The sequence below is a fragment of the Microcebus murinus genome, chromosome 15 (assembly GCF_040939455.1).
Source record: "Microcebus murinus isolate Inina chromosome 15, M.murinus_Inina_mat1.0, whole genome shotgun sequence".
NCBI lineage: Eukaryota > Metazoa > Chordata > Mammalia > Primates > Cheirogaleidae > Microcebus > Microcebus murinus.
In genome coordinates, this window is record NC_134118.1 from 2,962,752 (window position 1) to 2,980,876 (window position 18,125).

The following is an 18,125-nucleotide window of genomic DNA, read 5'->3' on the forward strand; positions in this document are numbered from 1 at the left end:
CTATTATTGTACACCAGGACCTTACCAGCCTATGCTTACAAAATGAAGTAGTCATAATTTAAAGCATTTTATTTTTTTCTTTTATTGGGAAATATATATACACACACATTTTATATGTATATATAAAGATATAGATTTTAATAATAATATAAGATATATGAGATATGATATATATTATTATAAAATACATAATAAAAGATATATATATTTTATTGGGAGATAGAGATATACATATGGAAAGAACATAACATTGGTTATGGTCCTCAAATTCATGTTCATAACATGAACATGAACATTAGGTATCCTGCAATATAATTCAATCCTGACACTAAACTACCTGGCCTGTGTCAGAACCCACTGGTTAAGGGTAAAGGCCCCCACTTCAAACACCAGCCACAGGACTCAAGGACTGGCTGCCCTTCTGATCAATCAGCTACAAATTTAGGGGTTCCAGGATACCATACCCTCAGGTTTGATGATTTGCTAGAACACCACAAAGAATTCACTGAAAGCACTATATTTAAATGATTGCAATTTTATTGCAAAGGAGACACATACGACAAGGTATGGGAAGGCCCTCCTCCTCATAGGCTCTACGCTTGCCACTTCCCAGCACATCAGCATGTTCACAACCAGGAAGTTCCACTGAGCTTCTGTGTCCAGAATTTTATTGAGGTTTCATTATATAAGCATGATTGATTAAATCATTGGCCAAGTGATTGAACTCAATTTCCAGCTCCCTCTCCTCCCCAGAGATGAGGCTGGCCCCAGTTCCAACCCCAGGGGCCCACCAGAAGCTGCCTCATTAGCATAACAAAGGCATTCCTATCACTCAGGAAATCCCAAGGGATTCTGAAGATTTATGCCAGGAGCCATGGACAAAAAACAGATATCTTCTTTATTATACTAAGAATATCAACTGAAAATCACTTAGAACTAATGATAATTCACAGAAAAGACCAAATATGAAAGAAATTAATAAAAAGCATTGCATTTCTTTTATACCAATAAAGACCAGTAAGAAAATAGAATAATTAAAAGGTCTTACTTATGCTAGCAAGAAAATGTGCCAAGTGTGTTAGAATAAACTTGATAAACAAATGTGTCATAGATTCAAGAAGATGTAGAGGAATATCAGGAAAAGAACGAAGCATGAGATTGGGTTACAGGAGAGGAATCACAGAGCAGGAAAAACAGATGACCATAGGGCTAACTTTTAGGACGGTGACTAAAGATGGCAGGTATGTGAGTCATGGGACTAATTGGACTCAAATGTCCAACATACCTTGGGTGTGAATATGAGGGTGCAAGATGATGCCCAGAAGTTTGATAATACTAGGAGGCTTGTAACATACCTGCACTTAGGCCCTGCACCCAGATTGATTAAAGCTGTGGTCCCTGAACAGAAGGTCTATTTGAGTCACCAGTGAATCTGCCATCCCCATTCTGACCCTGGCTGGGGAAGGAGCACAGAGAAGACGGTTACAGAGCTCAAAGTAAACCACCAAGGCCAGCTGAAAACAATGAAGCAGTAAGGTATTAAAGAAGAAAATTTAAGCCTAGTTTTCTGCTTTACATTGATTTCATTTCCTATGACTGTATATTAATAATAGAGTTTAAATTTATTTGCATTTATGCTGATTCAAAAATACAGTTTAAATTTGGTTAGCAAAGCAAAATAAGAGGAGGAGCAATTTTTGAAAGGTCCTTACTGGTATGGTTTATTTATTTATTTTTGTACCATCACCATCTAGTGGAGAAAACTTTGAACTTCAGAAAGAAGGGATTAGGGTTCAGGAAAAAAAAAAGAATAGCAGCCTACTATTGCCAGGCACTATACTACTTTCACATTTATAAGTTCATTTAATTCTCACAACAGACTGTGAGGTAGGCATTGCTCTTTTAGATTTGGAAACTGAGATTGAAAACTTACATAGCTTTCCCAAGGTCACACTGCGGCCAGTTCAAATCCAGATTCTTGAAGTCAAGGTCTCCATTTTTATCTCATAGTACATTCAAATAGCTCAACTCTATTCATGTATATAGCCATGTAAGTTAAATATTTTGTCTTTGCTTTATATTTTTTTAATTTTTATTTATATAATATATATGAGCAAAGCACATGTATAAAAAGGAAATAGAATTTCCACTATATATATTAGTTTTGTATCTTTTGATTTTTACTCCATGTTACATAACAAATATTTTCTCATGACAATAAATACTTCGAAAGCAAATATTAGGCAAAAATAAACATGAACATAGAATTACATCTATATGTAAAGGCATTATGTAATCCCAAAATATGTTTTAAAAGATTAGGAAAATGTGCTAAAATACTAACAATGATTATCCATGAGACTTCCCATAATAAGCATGTATTATTTCTATAAAAGAAATTTTAAGCCTTTCATTCATTATAAGAAAAAACATTCAAAGAAACTTCACTGTTATCCAATTTGTTGTCATCATTTAAAATTTTTTTGCATGGGTTAAGAGTGACTGTGCGTCCACATACTTCTGTAAATGCTTAAAATCAGTGTACTATATTTCCAAATTTAGTAACACTTTCTTTTTCTTCCAAAATCTGTTTTGAAGTCAGTCCTGGAACCTCTTTTCAAAGAAGTACATGGTTCTGTGATGGTCCCCCCTCTGGGGGACAAATAAAAATAAAAGTTTATGATGATAATGGAGAAACAAAATTCTGCCAACAAAATATTTAAAGAGGTTTATCCTGAGCCCATATGAATGACTGTGACTCAGGGAACACAGTCTCAAGAGGTCCTGAGAAAGTGTGCCAAAGTTGGTCTACAGTTTGGCTTTATACCTTTCAGGGAGATAGGAATTGCTAGGAAAATCATAAATCAGTACATGGAAGGTATAGTATACATTGGTTCAGCCAGGAAAGGTTTACAAGTCATAGGTGGGTTTTAAGGATTCTTTAGTTGGCAACTGGTTGAAAAAGTTAAGACTTGGAGTCAGTAGAAAGGAATGCTTGATTTAGATAACGGCATCTTCAGTCATGTGATGCTGTATCAGACTCAGGTTGGAAAGTAAGCCACTTTATACCAGGTTAATTTTAAAAAACCGTTTGAAAGATTTTATGGTTTGTAAGGTGTGACTCCTGGAGTCTCTTAGAATTTGGATAAGAGAAAAAAAAGGTCAAAGTTCAGTCCTCAGTGATCTTCCATCTTTTGCACAATTTAAAATTATATGATGTTGTTAAGAAAGTTTCTTTACTTAACTCATGTTTCTTCAGTTTTTCCATTAATCTTATTTTAAGCCTAACATTTCTAGTTAGAAAAACTCAACTCTCAAAAAATCAGATTTCACTCCTTACACAATCTCAAGAGGTTAGGACACATATTTTACAGCCAGTATCAACTGAAAACATGCATCCTGTACCCTTTCTATCTCCTTTATTTAATTCTAGTTTTCGTAAAATCACTTCACATGAAAGAGCCTCACAAAAATCCTTAGGTGCTTGTTCTCGGATAACTCCCAATGAGCCACTATTGTGCAGAATGAAAATTCCTCTCCTGCCAAACTTGAGAAAAGTCTTCATTCTTCCTCAATTCCTTTACCTCCTCTAATTACCAAAAATGCATGTTTAAGGTACAATTTTTAAGTAGGGAGGTTTGCAGAAAAGTAGAAAATAACATCACAGAACGTGGTAATACATTCAAAGATGTAGAATACCACACATGCTTTAATCTTATTTCCTCCATTTATTGTGGGCATTTTCTATCCCTGCCTACAACGTAATTTTAAATACTATCGTTTTGCTGTTACGGGTCTAAACGCTGAAGTTTGTTTCCAATTCGCAACTATTCAATTTCGCACGCGAGATAAGCATCACGCGACAGGCCCTTGGCCAAACGGCCAACAAACCAAACGCGGGGCAGGCCCCAGTTCTTTGACCATTTCTGAGGGGAACGATTTTTTCACTTGCGTAGTTTGTGCTTTTTGTTATTCAGGTCCTTTGTGCAGCTTTCCATTGAAGCCTTTTGGGTTTTATTCCTCCCCCACTCCCCTTTCATTACAAACAACCGCGCATGGCCTCCTCGCGCGGCTCCCCACACACCGGCCTCACTCCCCACACACCGGCCTCACTCAGCTCTCTAGCCGCAGCCTCCGCGCGCTACTCAGGCCCCTCCCCGACGCCGCGCGCCTAGAATGCCTGGGTGGGCCGCCGTTTACGACACCGCGTAACCTCGCGCACGCGCACCAAGCCTGTCCCAGCGACCCACCCCGCGCAAAGGCTGTCCGCAGAGCCGGAAGTGGTCGCGCGGCGGCCAGGGCGGCCGGTCGCGAACTACACTTCCCGACGTGCCGCGCGAGTATTGCCCTCGGCACGTGGACTACACTTCCCGACACGCTGCGCGAGACATTGCTCGCGACTCGGCAAACGGCCGCGGACTACACTTCCCGACGCGCCGTGCGAGGGGTTGCCTGCAGCCGGCCGGGCGCGGGCCGACGCGGGAGTTGCGGACGTGAGACAGGAGCGGCGCCCTCCCCCGGCCCGCGCGCGTCCTGCCGCCTACCCGAGCGCGGGTCGCGCGGCGCGGGGCCTAGCGGAGGGCGTCGGAGGCCTCGGCGCGCGCGGGGGCTGCTGCAGCCTCGCCAGGGGCGGCGGGGGCGGCGGCAGCCATGGAGGTGAGCGGGCCGGAAGACGACCCCTTCCTGTCGCAGCTGCACCAGGTGCAGTGCCCCGTGTGCCAGCAGATGATGCCCGCCGCACACATCAACTCGCACCTGGACCGCTGTCTGCTGCTGCACCCCGCGGGGCACGCGGAGCCCGCGGCCGGGCCGCACAGCGCCGGGGAGCGGCCCACGGGGCCCTCGCCGCCGGCCGCCAAGAGGCGGCGGCTGTCGGAGAGCTCCGCGCTGAAGCAGCCGGCCACCCCGACGGCGGCCGAGAGCAGCGAGGGCGAGGGCGAGGAGGGCGACGACGGCGGCGAGACCGAGAGCCGCGAGAGCTACGACGCGCCGCCCACGCCCAGCGGCGCCCGCCTCATCCCCGACTTCCCGGTGGCCCGCTCCAGCAGCCCCGGGAGGAAGGGGTCCGGAAAGAGGCCGGCGGCCGCGGCCGCCGCTGCGGGCAGCGCGTCTCCGCACAGCTGGGACGAGGCTGAGGCGCAGGAGGAGGAGGAGGCGGTGGGCGACGGCGATGGCGACGCGGACGCGGACGGCGAGGACGACCCGGGGCACTGGGACGCGGACGCCGCCGCCGCCGCCGCCGCCTTTGGGGCCAGCGGCGGGGCCCGCCCGCACCCCCGCGCGCTGGCCGCCGAGGAGATCCGGCAGATGCTGGAGGGCAAGCCGCTGGCCGACAAGATGCGCCCTGACACGCTGCAGGACTACATCGGGCAGAGCAGGGCTGTGGGGCAGGAGACCCTGTTCCGCTCGCTCCTGGAGGCCAACGAAATTCCCTCGCTCATCCTGTGGGGGCCACCGGGCTGCGGCAAGGTGAGTGCCGCCTTGGCCCGAGGGTTCCCGCCTAGTGATGTCGGCGGACGGGAGTGGATGGAGCTAACGGTCAGAGTCTAGTCGTGGGTGCTGCTTACAGGCGGCGGGATGCTGTCCGCCTAGAATCCGCCAGGCCTGTGAGGCCCAGGGGCGCAGACACCGTCTGAGCTGGGGCAGTGCTTGGTCCACAGGTGGAGTCTGTGACAGGTGTGAAAAGGACACAGCTCTCGGACTCGTACTCAGACACCTTTGCTTTGGTTTGCAAAGGAAGATGTTAATAAATTCATAGGTTTACAAGAAGATGTGAACTCTTAGATTCTGATCTACCTTTGTATTCATCAATAACCCCACCCCAGACTTTCAGTAACCCAATTCGCAAGGAAACAGCATTCTACAAACATTGTAATGGAACATTTATAGATTTCATTCGTATGTATATGGGTTCAGCTTTGAAAAAAGTAATCAAATTCTTTTTATTTCTATTGTGCTTCCTTCCTTCCCCTCCCACTAGTTGGTTTATCTTAACAGACTGATTTTCATTTGTTCTTGAGAATAATATTCATTTATTTAGCAGGACTAATATAAAAGCTTTTTCATCTGCAAGCCATTTTCATAACTTTTCTCATAATGCCTTGTTCTCTAGAGAAGAAACATTGATGCATTTTGGTATCTGTTCTATGTGCCGTCCTTAAGGATTAGCACAAGTCCAAAGGAGAGCAGTTAGGATATTGTAGGGCTAGAAAACATGACATTGGAAGAACACTTGAGAAAAAGTGGAGCAGTTAAGTCTGAAAAAATTTTAAAAAGCTAAGAAGTGCTTAAATATAGAATGGTCTTTTATCCATAGTAAGAGAAGGGAGAATGAGCACCAGTGAGTGAAAGGCAGACATCAAAATCAGAATGTGAAGAGCTCTTGCAGTTTTCAGCTTCAAACACCATCATACACAAGGACTTTTAAGATTTTTCTCCGATTTTTTCTTTCTAGCTTCATCTCTGGCAACTTAACCACACCTCCCTTTACTCCTGGGATACATCTTGCTCTTTTTGTACCTTCTTGTGTGCACTCATGCTTTCTCTTTGGCCAGGAATAAACCAGATCTGTCCCAAATAACATTTTATGATGGTGGTGGAGTTGTTGACATCTATCTGACCATGCATTTAGTTGTTACCCCATTTAGGGGATTGAGCAGTAGTATTCTTAGTAATTGTGAAGTCTTTACGTTAGATCATGAGAATGGATAATCAGCTGTTGGTGGTCTCAGATAGCAAGGAAAAGGTCCCTAGGGAGATGAGTGGGTGAGCTCGTCTTACCAGCCCCATAAGAGTTCTGTGGTCCAGACTGCTCAGTGAGATGATTGGTGATCAGTCACAAGTCTAGGCACACGTGACATGGGAGCCTGATTCCAAAAGTTGAGTAGGCTGGGATTTGATAAAGAAGCAACTACTGTCTAATGGTGCCATACAACTTTTAGAAAATAAAGTGCCACCTTTCCATTCAGGTGCAGATTTGTCCCTTTCATTAACAGTCTTCATTTTTTCTTTATTCCCATCCTTACTATAGTGCTAACAGTAGTAATAATAGCATATTGCATATTTATTGAGCACCCATTAAGTGCCAAGTACTAAACAGTGCTTTCCTTGTATCTCTTTAGTTTTTGGGTAAATGCTAATGTAACTGAAGGGCTCTTGTTCATATCCTACCAGATTGGACATGCAGAAGTGGCATGCAATCATCCCAAAGGCTAAGTAGTTGTCACTGGTCTCTCAACTCAAAGGTTCCTTCACTCTCCTTTTCTCAGCTGTTCTGCTTTCTGTTTGAGCTGTGGTTCTGTGATCACTTCTATACCTAAGTCCTGCCACAGCAATGCTATCTTGGCTGGAGGAGGGAGAATTTTCTTTTCTCTTTGGTGAGAGGTCACAGCTATCACCCAGGCACTGCTAAATCAAGACAGCCGCTCTTCACTGGGATTCCAAAGATCTTAAAGAGTCCCCAATAAAGGAATCAAAGGGGGTTAAGGACAAAGGAGGAAAGGTCAGGATTAGCCTAAGGTTTCGCTACTTTCCTGTTTTATTTATAATGTTGGTGGGGGTTTTTTGTTGTTTATAAAAATATGCTGTGGCATTTCATGTTGTATCTGTGCTGCTGAGCATTCTTCAGAGTTCAAGTTGCTTGGTAATAGTGCTGGTGCTGCTGGACGTGGTACCTGTGGGTGCTGCTCTGTGTCTGAACAACTTTTCAAACTGTGTGTGTGTCATCTTTTCTAGACCACTCTGGCTCACATTATAGCCAACAACAGCAAGAAACATAGCATAAGGTTTGTGACATTGTCTGCAACAAATGCCAAGACAAATGATGTGCGAGATGTCATAAAACAAGCTCAAAATGAAAAGAGCTTTTTCAAAAGGAAAACCATTCTTTTTATTGATGAGATTCACCGGTTCAATAAATCTCAGCAGGTATATTAACTTCCTTCTACCTTTTGGTCATTGTGAACATCAAATAGAATATAAAGTATGTGAGATCACCTTGAAAAGTACAATGTGCTATACAAATACTAGGGACTGTTATCATTAATTTTGTTTACAAAGAAGCATAGGCTTGTCATCCCGTCTCCTTTTGAGCCTATTTCCATATATTTTTTCTTAGTGTTTTTTGGTGATGAGAAATGCTTTCTCTATCTGATAAATGAAAGGGTTGGTATATCCATGAGCTATATATATCAAAAGCAGCTTTGGATCAGGTTTCCAACTTTTAGAGATTTTTAATTGAAATATTAGTAGTCATCGTGAACACTTTAACCTGATTTTAAGATAATTATTTTAATGTTTTTTATTTCTTCCTTATAAAATATTGGCTTTTTAAATATTATTTTCTGTAAGTTTAGGCTCTCACCAAGGTATTATAAGGTCTAATCATCACTAAATAAGTTTCTGAAACAAAAGTAAAAGGACACTGTTTTTATAAACAAAGCCACTTTTATATTGTTTCTAAATAAACATTAAAATTTTTTTCTTTGATATTTTCTTGCAACTTTTTAATCATAAATGGAAATATTTCACAAAACCCTGAGTTTTTTTCTTTTAATTTAAATCTTTTTTGGGTAAACAGATCCTTTAGAGTTCTCACTGGATGTTAGCATTCTAGGTTTCATGTTGCACCATTGACTCATCTCAGTTATTTCTTCCCCGTAAGACAGCATCTGGAGCTTACGTACTGGCCAAGTTTGTTAGGAAGGTAACAATATGATTGAATAGTTGCAGTGGGAGAGGACTCTGGAAACATTAATGTTTTTGTATTTTCTTACTCTTCTATACATTTCAGCCTTGGGTAGAAGATACTTTTCTAAGTACAGCCTTCATTTATGTTGAAACTGTTTTAGAATTCTACTTAGAGCTATTAGACTACCAGCAAGACACCAGGCTTAGACACTGGCATTCCAAAAGATGTGTTTTAGACTTAAAAAGAAAGAGTTGTACTCTCCCAAATGTTGTATTCATATTCAGTGAATATAAAGCTACTATTCCTGAACTCTAAAGATACAAATGAGGGAAAGGAAGGAATGGATAGCCAACTTACATAGGATTCTGTAGGTGGGTGTTGACTGGAATCACTTTCTTCTGTTTTCCTCCCATGATTAGGACACTTTCCTTCCTCACGTGGAATGTGGGACGATCACCCTGATCGGGGCAACCACTGAGAACCCTTCCTTCCAGGTCAACGCTGCTCTTCTGAGCCGATGTCGGGTGATTGTTCTTGAGAAACTTCCAGTTGAGGCAATGGTGACTATTCTAATGCGAGCGATCAACTCACTGGGAATCCAAGTCCTAGACTCTAGTCGTCCCACTGACCCGCTGAGCCACAGCAGCAACAGCAGCTCTGAGTAAGTTGACAGTGTGCAGCATCTGTTCTGAGGGCACACACCTCCCAGAGAATCTCCTGGCAGGGGGCCAGAAAGGGCTGGGCATCAGTAATGAGAGGGTAGGGACAGAGGAGAAAACTTGATCTGCCTGTGATGAAAATAGGAGAGAGGAAGGTACTCAAATATACCAACAAGGATATCCCTGCAGACTTTTCTTTCTTTAAGATGCATTTTCTAGCCTCTAATGGGTTCTTTTCCCAGCCTTTTTGCATCTCACAAAGTCAAACTCAATTCCATGAAAGTAAAGGAATTTTAACTAAAAATGACAGAGGCTGTTCCTAGCCATTTGGTGATCTATTTCTGCATCACGAGTACTACATGAGTTCATTAACACATAGGATATATATAACGGATAATCAATTTTCTCTCTTAGGTCAGAGGTTTTCCTTTCGTATATATGTATATATTAGAACATATTCTTCAGATGTCATTTGTTCATGTGTTGGCTGAAATACTGCAGTAGAACATAATCTGGTCTGATGAGAGGTTATTGCCTGCCTCATCCTGCTATGGACTCCGCAGCTGCTGGTGCCTCCCCTGAGGCCAAGTTCTGGAGCCACTTTTCTGTGAGGATTAAAGTAGAAGGCATAGTTAGGCTCAGGGTTTAGGTTTCAGCAGTCTCTGCTATGTGTCTGGCTTCTCCCATTTGCTCCTCAGATGTAGGAAGAATTCCACCATGTCTCATGAAAGCCTTGAAACATTTGGCCCATGGACCACTGGGCAGAACAAACTTGCTTTGTTTTAGAGTACAATTGTGATGGGAGAGCCATTCAGACTGACTGAGAGCAAAGGATGGAACCTGCTGGTATCAGTCAGGTGTACTCATACTCAGGGGCCCTTCTTGTGCTGAGTTCAAGTCAGGGTCCGAGGGGGGGCTTCTGCTAGCTCCTCTTATCTGGTACAGGCTCAGCATCCTCGATTCAAAATCTGAAATGCTCTAAAATCCAAAAGTTTTTGAGCACCTACATGATGTCAAAGGAGATGCTCATTGGAATATTTAGATTTCTGGATATAGGTTGCTTAACCAGTAAGTATATAGGGCAGATATTCCAAAATCTGAAAAAATCTGAAATCCAAAACACTTCTGGTCCCAAGCATTTCAGATAAGGGGGTACTCAACATGTATAGCTTTCCAGCAACAAAATTCTCATCACAACTCATGTAACCACTTGATAAAAACAAATTGAAAAAGGAAGGGGGGAAATCCTGATAGTTTGCTATGTGTTGATTATCATCCTGTATCTAAAACTTTATATCTTGTGTTTTTACTTCTCTAGGTTAACTTTTTTTTTTTTGAGACAGAGTCTCACTCTGTTGCCCGGGCTAGATTGTCGTGGTGTCAGCCTAGCTCACAGCAACCTTAAACTCCTGGGCTCAAGCGATCCTTCTGCCTCAGCCTCCACAGTAGCTGGGACGACAGGCATGCACCACCATGCCCGGCTAATTTTTTCTATATATTTTTTATTTTGGGCCAATTAATTTCTTTCTATTTTTAGTAGAGATGGGGTCTTGCTCTTTCTCAGGCTGGTTTCGAACTCCTGACCTTGAGCGATCTGCCCCAGCCTCCCCAAGTGTTAGGATTACAGGCGTGAGCCACTGCCCTTGGCCTCTAGGGTAATTTTTATGGATTTCATGTCATCAGTTTATGGGATTGAGTTATTCACATATCCTCAGGTTTTTCTGCCTCTTCCCAGTCAGTGCCATGCTAGAATTTAAATAAAATGAGGACTGTAGAACCATGGAGCTTATTCTCATGAAAAGAATTTCTGCGTTTTAAAAGATCTCTAGGTGATTTGAGGTACATTAAAGTTTGAGAGGATCTAGTGAAAGAATTAAGATTTCTTTTAGTTATTGAAACTGTTAGGAAAATGAGTCAGTGATTCTTACTCTGTTAAGACTGCATTTCAGAGAAAACCTCCCATATCAAGTAGATGATTTATTTTTTCCACCATCACTTGTTTAGAAATGATCCCAGTTAAGACTTCCTTAGATTCATTCACTTATTTGCTGTCTCATGTCTCATGCCTTCCTGGGAAGACTGGGAGGACAGGAGCTTGTCCTTGTTCGTATCCCCAGCACGGCACCTAGCACATATTATGTGCTTGGTAAATGGTTAGTAAATGAATAAATCCTAGCTTTCAATATAAAAGAAGTAGTTTAATTTTTTTTTATTGGTATAGTGCAGGATAAGGGATATTTGCCCAGGTATCAAGAGCCTTTTTCTTTAATACTGTTCCCCTTTTCACCAACAGCAAGCAAAGTGAAATTAAAGAACGTTAAAAACATTTAGATTGATTAATTGGTCTGCTCATCAGCAATTCTTAACAATAAGTTAAGTTGGGAGACGTTGTAGGCCACAGAAAGAACTCTTACATAATTGATTTCCTAAAAGAAGTATCTACCACCCCAATTGTCATAATTAAGACTAGATTTTATAATATTTTAATTATTTTAGGTAAAATTTTACTTTCAATCCCTGTTGACAGCAACATGTATATCCTTGTGCACATAAATCAGGTTTGTTTAGACTAATCTAGCTGAAAGGAAAAAAAAGAATTTTTTGACCGGGCACGGTGGCTCACTCCTGTAATCCTAGCACTTTGGGAGGCCGAGGCAGGAGGATTGCTCAGGGTCAGGAGTTCAAAACCACCCTGACCAAGAGCGAGACCCTGTTTCTACTAAAAATAGAAAGAAATTAATTGGCAACTAAAAATATATAGAAAAAATTAGCCAGGCCTGGTGGCACATGCCTGTTGTCCCAGCTATTGGGGAGGCTGAGGTAGAAGGATTGCTAGAGCCCAGGAGTCTGAGGTTGCTGTGAGCTAGGCTGACGCCACGGCACTCTACCCCAGGAAACAGAGTGAGACTCTGTCTCAAAAAAAGACTTTTTACCCCAAATAATAACTTTCTCTCTCGGAAGCTATGAGTATACATCTGTATTCTTGTGTCACGTTTTAGTGCCCTAAATAGCACTAGGACCCTTACAGAGAACTCTTAGGCATTGAAGGCTGTGCATGAGAGGAGGTGAACAGAGGTATTGGATTTGGAAACTAATACAGTCAGCTGCTTAGGTCATTCTTTATTGTATTTAAGGAATTGGGAGTTTTACATAGTATACACATGTTTATGATACATTCCCATGGATTGAGATAAGTATTCTTTCTTTTTTTTTTTTTTTGAGACAGAGTCTCACTCTGTTGCCTGGGCTAGAGTGTCGTGATGTCAGCCTAGCTCACAGCAACCTCAAACTCCTGGGCTCAAGCAATCCTCCTGCCTTAGCCTCTCAAGTAGCTGGGAATGCAGGCATGTACCACCATGCCTGACTAATTTTTTCTATATATTTTTAGTTGACCAATTAATTTCTTTCTATTTATAGTAGAGACAGGGTCTCGCTCTTGGTCAGGGTGGTTTCAAACTCGTGACCTTGATCCTTCCACCTCCCCCTCCCAGAGTGCTAGGATTACAGGCATGAGCCACCATGCCTGGCTGATAAGTATTCTTTTTAAATATTTCTCCTCCTGTGTTTATTTATTCAGTAGAAATTGAAGGTCTTGCATATGCTAGGCATTGGCTGAGTGTTGAAAAGCATGTTCCCATGCCTTTAGAGTGTTAGGGACTGACCTTCCACAGCCCCACCGGACAGAAAAGCAGAGACATCGAGGATGCAATCACACAAGAGGAGGTTTATTTTCTGGCTAGCCAGGGTCCAAGCCCCAGAGCACCAACGCAGTGGCCACTCTCGCAGGCAAGGACCCCGACCGGAACAACGGCATGCCTTTTATCCCCATGGTGCACAAGCTGCGCACAAGCCGACTACGCATGGATCATGCGTTGACCTTTAAAATGATTGGTTGCCCACTATTGCCTTTTGAAATAATTGGCGGGTTGGTTGCCCTCTATTGCCTGATGGGCCAGTTGCCCGTGCTTTAATGACCTCATCCCATAATTCCCCTTACAGCGGTACAGCAAGCAAGCAATGACCAGAAGCAAAGGTTTGCAGTTAGCTCATTGCCCCACCCAAGTAAATTCCCGACAATTGGAAGAATTCCTCTGCCCTTCCTCTGTCCTGCAAATTCCTCTGCCCTACAAGAGAATGTGTAGCACCATAAAGGCTGGGTGAGCAAATCAGCTTACAGTGCCGTGCTGTGGTCAAGCCATACACAAAGGGCAGTGGGGCATGAGAAAAGGCATCCAGAATACGTGAATCAAATATTTCCCCTCCTAGATATGGGGAGGCTGAGTTGAGTTTTGAAAGATAAGCAGAGTTTTACTAGATAAGATGGAAAGCTCATTATCTATTCCATAGTTCCTTTGGTTTGTATGGCAGATAAGCAGTTTTCATGTATTTTGCTCTCTAAAAGCATTTTGGTCACATGATACAAATAGTGACGTATGCTCTCTGTGCACTGGGTTAATTTTGAATGCCAGGGAAAAGAATCCGTATTCAATAGTATGATGAGCTTGTGCTACTGAAAATGAAAAAGTAAACACATTGAATCATTCTGCGTTACTTGCTCCTTTGAAGGATTGTGAATTCCTAGATCACAGGACACATGCATTTTTAAAAACATTCCTAAAGAATTAGGTGTATGTGGACCAGATAGAGTGCATAATTCTGTGACTGTGAGGAGGGTGAAATGAGAAGTCTTAATTGCCTTTTGACTGTCTAAGTAGACCGAATACCAAGAGTTGGTTGAAAGAATGGAACTGGCTTCTGTCCCTGCGTGAGTTGCCGTGGCTTTGTGGCTTCACTCTGAGTCTAGGTCTTTTCTCTTTGGAGAGGGGAGCTCCAGACAAGCTGGCCCTGAAACAGGATGGCTAGAGGTTTTTTCTTTTTCTTTTCTTTTTTAAATAAAAGTTTAAATTGTTTAAAATAATCTTTTCTACCACTGAATAGAAAAAAAGGTAATGGAACACGAGAGAACAAGGTAATGGCCAGAACGAATTGTGGGTATAGAGTAAATTTCAGTAGTTTTTCTTAAAAATGTAAAAAATGTTTTTTTTAAAAGTATATTAATATAGCACACTGATATAGCTGTTATAAACAACAAAAGTACATTAAAATGGGGCCATAAAAGCACCAGTAACCAGAAACAGATCTCATGGACTTTGGATGAGTTTCCTGGATCTGCTATAACACATTACCATAAACTGGGTGGCTTAGAACAGCAGAACTATATTCTCAGTGTTCTGGAAACCAGAAGACCAAAATCAAGGTGTCAGCAGGGCACACTCCCTTTAGAGGCTCTAGAGGAAAGTCCTTCCTTTCAGCATCGGGTGGCTCCTGGCATTCCTTGGCTTGTGGCCACATCACACCAATCTGCCTCCATTTTCACATGGCCTTCTCTGTGTCCCTGTGTCTTCTCTCTTTCTGTCTTTATAAGGACATCTGCCATTGGATTTAAAGTGTACCCTAAATCCAGAATGATCTTATCATGAGATCCTTAACTTAGTTACATCTGCAAAGACCCTATTTCCAGGTAAAGTCATACTCACAGATTCCAAGGATTAGGACTTACATCATTTTGAGTCTCTATTCAACCCACTACAGACGCCTACCAGGTATGTGGTATAGTGTCATTTCGAAACACATGTGCCTCCTTAGGATTAAACAGAGAAAGATGACATCATCTGTTAAATGTCTATTCTCTCTTTGTAGAGAAAATAAGTTTTGTTTTACTTTCACTCTGGTTATCATGGAAGCAGCAGAGTTGGGGTTCTACCTTAAAGATTGGCAATTCTGGGGAGTATGCTATTGAACAGTCTGAATAAAACGATTCTCACCATGATGATTACAATAGCTAACATTTATTGCATGCTCCTGTTATGACAGGCACTGCCCTAAGCATCTAAGCATTCTATCTGTCTTATTTAATCCTCAGTACGGCTCTGCAAAATATGTCTTATTACCTCCTTTTTACTACATGAGGAAACTGAGGCACAGAAAGGTTAAGTAACATGCCCAAGACCAACTAGCTTGACCATGGTGGATCCAGTTTTTCAGGCATGTCTCTAACTACTCAGCAACCTCAGTTGGAAGGGATCTAAGTACCAAATTAAGAGAAGGCAAATGCCACTGGTGAGTGTTGCCATTCTGAGCTTTCTCTAAGCACTCCTTTGTGTAAGGACAACTGTGTATCAATTCGTAACATAGACAAACTAGTCCCATCTGTAATGTAGCAAGAGGGCATTTTAACCAGATCTGTACATCACACTGACTTAGAATACATTTTGGAAATACGTCCCTGGAGATTTAGGAGTCAGTCAGTCTGTGATAAGGTGCACACATCTGTATTTGAAGAAAGTTCCTCTAACTTGATGCACATTACTAGTTGAGAACCACTGTGCAGTTGTTACCCTGACCATGAAATATTCCTTTGTCTTAGTGAAAGAGATTCACTAAGTTTGGTTTGTAATTTAGGGAGGGAGAGTTTAACTAAGCCATGTATTTTCTTTGGTTCTGCCATGAAATGACAGGAACATTTTCACTTACTTTACTCTTCCTCCATCTTAAACATTCAGCCATCTGAGTAGTATCCTCCAAATCCCAACATCATCCAATGTGCAGGAGGCCTCAGGATTCAGGTCCCTAGAAGAGAAAAGGGCAGGAGGAGCTTCCTGTATTCCTCTGTCAAGATCAGCGCTCTTCTCTTTGGTTGGAGAGGCTCTCGAAGTCTGTTTTGCTCTAGATCTTGACAACTAGGAATATCTTTTCCAATGCATTTATTTTAACCAACTCTTCCCTTATTATGGGACAGTTTTTTATTACATTATAACAACATAATTTATTTATGAAATATGCTTATTTCCCTGTAGGCTGTTGTGACATTTTGGTCATCCTGTCCTCCAGAGGAGATTTCACCTCATTTAATTGTGTTCTTTTGGAAGGTTATTTTTAAATACAAGACCTTTTATAAGTGTATGCTTAAATTAGAAATTAATGTTAAATTCTCTAGACTAGGAGCACTCTTTCAAGATCCTTTGTGTAGTAGTTACTGTTTGCTAAGGGGTTTTGGGGAATATCAGTACAAATGTCCCTTCATCATTCTTGGCATTAGGTCTCTTATCTGCTCCCCATTCTAAGATCTCAAGCTATTTCAGCACATCTTATTTGGCTACCCTTCCCACTTTAGTGGGATAAATGGGGTTTCAGGATATATTGGGTGGCAAGTAGAACCTTCAGAACACCCTGCACAGCGTTTTTAACAGTGAATTTCCGTTTTGTGATTTTCTTGTGTGGCCACTGTGAGTGCTATCAGCAGCCCCCTTTTATTACTGGAATCGAGTTGCTGACAAAAATCATTTGGGCTTAGAAATATTTTCTTCTTTTGGATGTGGGTGAAGTTTGGATTGTGGATCATACCCAAAGGGAGGAATAAGGAACGAGTGGTGGGGGCTGAGGTGGCTTTTGTTGTGGTAGCACCCTGGTTTCCCCGGACTCCGGACAGAACAGGAAAACCACTTGTACTTTGGTCAGGAGTTCAAAGATGGAGGGAAGGACCCTTTTCCCAACCATATAAAATGCCCCTTTTTAAAGGCTGATTCACAGCACACTGTTTATAAATCTGTGGAACAGTCTGCTTGTTGGCTTCTCTCCTCACTCATGAGGCCTGCTCCCAGACTGTGTGCAAGGGCTGGTGGAAATGAGAGCAGTACAGCAGTGAGTACCACCTATCTTGTCGCTGTGCCAAGAGCACTTCATGCCTCTAAGTGCATACAAAGGACAAATTCATAGGAAAGGGATAGGTACTAAAATATTACCATTGAGGTAGTCCAGCAATAGGTGACTTTTCTATTTTTAAAATTTAATATAATGTACATTTCTTTATTTTTTTGTTCCGCCTTCCCCCAATAATGTACATTTCTTTAAAAAATAAATATTCAGAGGTCTGAGTAGCTTACTTGTTTTTCAAACAATTACTTAGTTGTTAAGAATGTGAAACTATATATAATATGATCCCAGTTTTGATTGAAAATGTAGATGTAAGGTTGATGGCTGCATGAGTGAATAGATCATAAAACAAATTCAGCAAATAATGTAGTATCTATTGTTATTGCTAGGCAGTAGAGAGATGGATTTTGCTTTATTTGCTTTATACTTTACATATAACTTTAAAAAAATAAATGTTTCACTCACAGATTGTGAGAAAATTGAAGTTAATATATTCACTGTGCAAATATTGGATGTCTGTTATCTGCCAGGCACTAGGGATACAAAGAAAGAATAAAACATGATTCTGTCCTTGAGGCTCCAATGTTAGTGTGGGGACAGAGAGGTGGCAGATGTAGCCACCACATAACCCACCTCATGGTGCAGGGTACAGGCTGGTTGTCAGTTGGGACTGATTAGGGCTCCCCCTTCCCCTCCCCCTCCTGACTTTTCTTCCCTCAATTGTCCTGCAGGCTTTCCGTTGCTAGGAAGCTTTCCAAGGAGATGGAAGGCATGGCTTTTATTAGTTCTGAGGCAGAAATGAGACGCTCAGGCAGTTTTGGTTCTCCCTGCCTCCCCACCACCACCACAGGCAGTAACCACGTGGCAAGTGTGCCGTCCTTCTCGGGCAAATCGGGTGCTGCCTACCCCACTGGTGCCAGTCCCTCCCTACACATTTTCTTTAGTATGTATTCTGTCTTTCATTTTCTTCTAAATCATCTCCCAGAAAATTTGCTGAACAGTTTCTAGTTGAGAAATAGTCTGTGAGCTTTACACAGTGCTGATGATGCGGCCTTGTTGTGTGT

At 42.3% G+C, this 18,125-nt stretch overlaps 1 protein-coding gene across 1 annotated transcript in view; it reads left to right on the plus strand.

Moving 5' to 3' along the window:
• Positions 1-4,394: 4,394 nt before the first annotated feature.
• The window catches only part of WRNIP1 (WRN helicase interacting protein 1), a 30,135-nt gene continuing 16,404 nt past the window's right edge, over positions 4,395-18,125 (plus strand). The window contains exons 1-3 of the mRNA XM_012768471.2: positions 4,395-5,469; positions 7,735-7,926; positions 9,109-9,350. Coding sequence (XP_012623925.2) covers positions 4,651-5,469; positions 7,735-7,926; positions 9,109-9,350 — 1,253 coding nt within the window. The 5' untranslated portion in view covers positions 4,395-4,650. The remainder of the gene's footprint in view (positions 5,470-7,734; positions 7,927-9,108; positions 9,351-18,125) is intronic.